The 4,773-nt window shown below is 39.9% G+C and overlaps 1 protein-coding gene across 1 annotated transcript; it reads left to right on the top strand.

The window, feature by feature from the left end:
• Positions 1–782: 782 nt before the first annotated feature.
• Positions 783–3,598, top strand: LOC308280645 (H-2 class II histocompatibility antigen, A-U alpha chain-like; the record flags this gene model as incomplete). Its single annotated transcript, XM_080754973.1, has 4 exons — positions 783–846; positions 1,435–1,695; positions 1,865–2,158; positions 3,477–3,598. 4 exons carry the CDS (start codon positions 783–785, stop codon positions 3,596–3,598), a joined length of 741 nt encoding a protein of 246 aa, XP_080611099.1.
• Positions 3,599–4,773: the final 1,175 nt, after the last annotated feature.

Genomic DNA, 4,773 nt, shown 5'->3' with positions numbered 1-4,773 from the left:
GGACATATAGTGGCCCTCTGGAGTGAAGGTGGAAATATAGTGGCCCTCTGGAGTGAAGGTGGAAATATAGTGGCCCTCTGGAGTGAAGGTGGAAATATAGTGGTCCTCTGGAGTGAAGGTGGACATATAGTGGCCCTCTGGAGTGAAGGTGGAAATATAGTGGTCCTCTGGAGTGAAGGTAGAAATATAGTGGCCCTCTGGAGTGAAGGTGGAAATATAGTGGCCCTCGCCATCATCAAAGTTGCCCACCTCTACTGTATACGGTTTACACATACTGTAGTGTAGTGCAACATGTCATCAGAATGTATGAATGGTTACAAATATAACTGATAGAACTAGGAGCAATGAGCATAAAGATAATAAACAGACTAATTAATTAATTAATTTCTTTGACCAAAATATTTTTTACTCTATTTTTTCACAGAAGAGTTCCACTGATAAGCCTGTCAAATGGGAGAAAAACTAAACAAAAAACAAAAAAGAATACAAAATTTAAATAAAATAAATTAGCACATATGTTTATTTATGCATTTCTACAGCATCTCTTCAATAAATCTAGAAAGGTGTCTTCCCGGACACAGATGATGCAACAGCCTATCTTTAATCTGATTGGCTGATTATTCTCCACTATAGAACAGACCCTCCCATTCCGTGTCAGTCGTCAGAGCTTCTCTTTGAGTCAACACCTGATTATTGATCTGCTTGTTGTGATTATTGATCAGTTTGTTGTGATTATTGTGATCAGTTCTATCGATCAGTTCAGTTCACATCAATCAGTGATGATGAAGATCTCAGCCACCTTCCTCATCCTCTCCTCTGTACTTCATGTCAAAGCCATCCCAGGAGGTGAGTAGATTTGATATCAAATATTTTTATATAAAATATATACTTTGTTATTATATGAAATATATACTTTATGTTATTATATCAATTATAAGTAGATCATATTATATTTTTTGCATAAAATATATACTTTTGAGTCTTTCCTTGTTTAAAGTGTTTGTGTGTGTGAGTAGATTTGATAATATATACTTTATTACACACACACACACACACACACACACACACACACACACACACACACACACACACACACACACACACACACACACACACACACACACACACAGAAGGCCAAAGCCTACTTTAGTCCTTTTCAGCCTCTTGCCTCCTCCTGGCAATTCCTTCATTTTTTATCCCAAATCAATTCAAACAGGAATGCTAGGGTGCATGTGGTTAATAAAACACATACATGAACTGGTACTTATGTATGTAAGTTACTTATGTTAAACCTCTCACTTCATATTGAACTTTACAACCAATCAGGATTGTTTAACATGAGATGAATCTATGATGTGTCTTTCTCACTTTGTAGAACTTTGTTCATTTAATTTAATTTAATGTAAATTAATGTCATCTTTGTTTTCTTTCCAGTCATACATAAGGATATTGCTGTCATTGGCTGTTCAGACTCAGATCAAAACACAGATAAAGAGTACATGTATGGTCTGGATGGAGAGGTGATCTGGTACGCTGACTTCACCAAGGGGAAGGAGGAGTATCCTCAGCCTAAGTTCATTGATCCAATCTGCTACGATGAAGGAGCTTATCAAGTAGCTGTGCAGGAGCAGGGGTGGTGCAAAGCCAGCCTGGAGAATGTTCGCTCTGCCTACAAGAACCCTCCTGTAGAACTAGGTACAGAACTATAACTATACTAGTATCTATCTATCTATCTATCTATCTATCTATCTATCTATCTATCTATGTGTTGTGGTGTGTGTGTGTGTGTGTGTGTGTGTGTGTGTGTGTGTGTGTGTGTGTGTGTGTGTGTGTGTGTGTGTGTGTGTGTGTGTGTGTGTTTCAGAGGCTCCAGACCACTCCCTCTACCCCAGAGAGCATGTGGTGGTGGGCGTGGCCAACACTCTCATCTGTCATGTGACCGGGTTCTATCCTGCTCCAATCAGCATCAGCTGGACCAGGAACACCCTCAACCTGACTGATGACATCACTGATGACATCACTACCAGCGTCCCGTTCCCCAACAGTGATTGGACCTTCACCCAGATCTCCACTCTGAAGTTCACTCCAGAGCAGGGAGACATCTACAGCTGTACGGTCAACCACCAATCACTGAGCAGCCCTGAGACCAGACTGTGGGGTGAGAACACAATTAGGGCTCTATTATGATCCAGGTCGTATGCCTTGTGCCTTATCTTCTTTGCCTTTTTTTTACTATAAAAACATTTGGAAATACTTTAAATGCTGATCTACATCTGCACGTTGTGAGCTTGCAGATCAGCTATTTGAAATATTAAACAAAATATGTCTATATAGTAAAAAAAGGCAAAGAAGTTAAGGCATAAGGCATAAGACCTGGATCATAATAGAGCCCTTACTGTTTAGGGTTAGTGTTAAAGGAAAACTCTGATGGAAATAATAATATATAATAATAATAATATATCCCATGTGAATCAGATGGTTTCCCCAAAAGGATTGAATATCACTCCCACGCAATAAAGGAGACCACACACCAGTGCAAGTCAGTTTTTCTCTTAGTTGTATTGAAAGAATGGTTCAAAGTTCAACGTACTGTACAGCCATTCACCCATAGTGCCTTCTGCCCATACAAAACATAATTTCACAGATGGAGTTACAGAATACATTAGTCACATTCTGATTGGACAATTATAACATAATAACAGTGGATATCAGATGTTTTGGTGTCTTGGGCCCAGGATCCAGAAGGACATATGCCACTGTGTTATCCAGTGTCCTGGGCATTATGACCTTATTGAGATATCATTTCTCTGGTCAACATCCTGCAGTGGAGACATCTCATCACGTGCATTCGTTATTTGTTCAAAAACCTTGACACTTTTAACACTGAAGTTGGTGTTTTAAATATAATGGATATTAAAATATAATTTAACCCATCAATAACCCATCAAACTCAACACTAAATAACATCTTATTTAACAAACTTATTTGAACCCAAATGTGTGTCCATGGGGTCTATTACGCAGACATACCCCTCCATCCATGCTTTGGTTGTCCCACACGACCACACAAGGAGCCACAGTCTCATAAATCGTGTTTTGGGGTGAGCATTCGACACAACTGGCCATCAAAGTGACTGTACTGGCCAATCACTGAGCATCTTTTCCGGGACTTTGCAAAACACAAGTATTACCAACCAAGTACGCCTCAGCATTCTAACAAGTAACAACCATTACTAATCATAACAGACTTTGGGTACAGATGTAGTTTCTCAATACTCATATGCGGATTGCGGAAGCCTGGGCCATTTACATAAACTGACCACCAGGTCTGTTAAATGTGTCTTTTTAAAATTAATTGTCATTTGTGGATTCAAATAAAACATAAAAGTGTGTGTGTGTGTGTGTGTGTGTGTGTGTGTGTGTGTGTGTGTGTGTGTGTGTGTGTGTGTGTGTGTGTGTGTGTGTGTTTCTCTCCAGATGTGGAACAGGACCAGCCCAGTGTGGGTCCAGATGTGTTCTGTGGGGTGGGGCTGACCCTGGGTCTGCTGGGGGTTGCCATGGGAACCTTCTTCCTCATCAAAGGAATCCAATGCAACTAAAACAATGCTGACACTCTGTCAATAATGTGTTACTTTAATCATTTAATCTGTAACATCATAAATTAGTTTTTCATGATTGTTAACACACGTTTCTCAATACAATAACGGCTTTCTCAAAACCGCACACACAAATTTGAAAACCTCACACACAAAATGCTAAACATCACACTCCCTTCCCATTGATTGATTGATTGATTGAAGAATTTATTAGAAGTTTGCAATAGAAAAAAGTACAGTTTCATGACAGTACAAATCACTGGTACAAGGTCAACTAAAAGGAGATCCTAGAAAGCCGAGGCTTATTTCCACAGGAACCACACTTTAAGTATCTCAGTATAACATTGAAAGACAGACGGATAGGGGGGGGGGGGGGGGGCTTAGTCTATTTACAAGTCACGGGTAGCAGCTGTCTGAAGGTGACTTTTCATACCAATTTTGAAGGAGGCTAGGGATTTGCTCTCCTTTAAGGCTTGTGGAAGGGCGTTCCACATGTTGATGGTATAGCAGGAGAACGAGTTAGCGCCTTGTTTAGTGTTAAATCTACGTTGATGATGATTAGTGGAGCTGCCCAAGATGACTCTTTGCCATTAAATCACTTAACCGTGTTCACAAAATAGAACTTGTGTTTTCATTTGTACACAGCCATATTTCCAAATGACACACACCATTCATTACACACAACTAGCATTTGCTGCACACTGAAGTGCAACATTGAAAACACAATCGTCTAAATGGAACACACCATATGAATGACAATTAAGCCCCGTTTACATGCACGTTCTAATCGTATTAAAAACAAGATTTTAGATAAACCCGATCTAATTCTGCACACCTAAATAAACCCGATCAAAACCAACACGATTTAGATTCTGATCGGATGCAGATGGGTGGTCTAGACTTTTTTACGACCCGATCAAAAGGAAAATCCTTCCATGTATACACCTAACCCGATTAGAATGTGACATGTTCTTTCAGTAAAGCACGTGAAGCATATTGCTGATGAGCGCGACAGAGACAGAGGGGAGAGACACGCGCGCGCGCGCGCACACACACACTAGCTACATGCAGTGGTGAAAAAAGTAGTCTACTACATTTTTCAACTTGAGTAAAGGTATCAATACTGCAACGCAGAACTACTCCATTACAAGTAAAAGTCCAGAATTCAGAATGTACTT

The sequence above is a fragment of the Nannobrachium achirus genome (assembly GCF_963921795.1).
Source record: "Nannobrachium achirus genome assembly, contig: SCAFFOLD_457, whole genome shotgun sequence".
Classification (NCBI taxonomy): Eukaryota; Metazoa; Chordata; class Actinopteri; order Myctophiformes; family Myctophidae; genus Nannobrachium; species Nannobrachium achirus.
The sequence above is the reverse complement of the archived record's forward strand: the minus strand, read 5'-3'. Positions and strand labels throughout refer to the sequence as shown.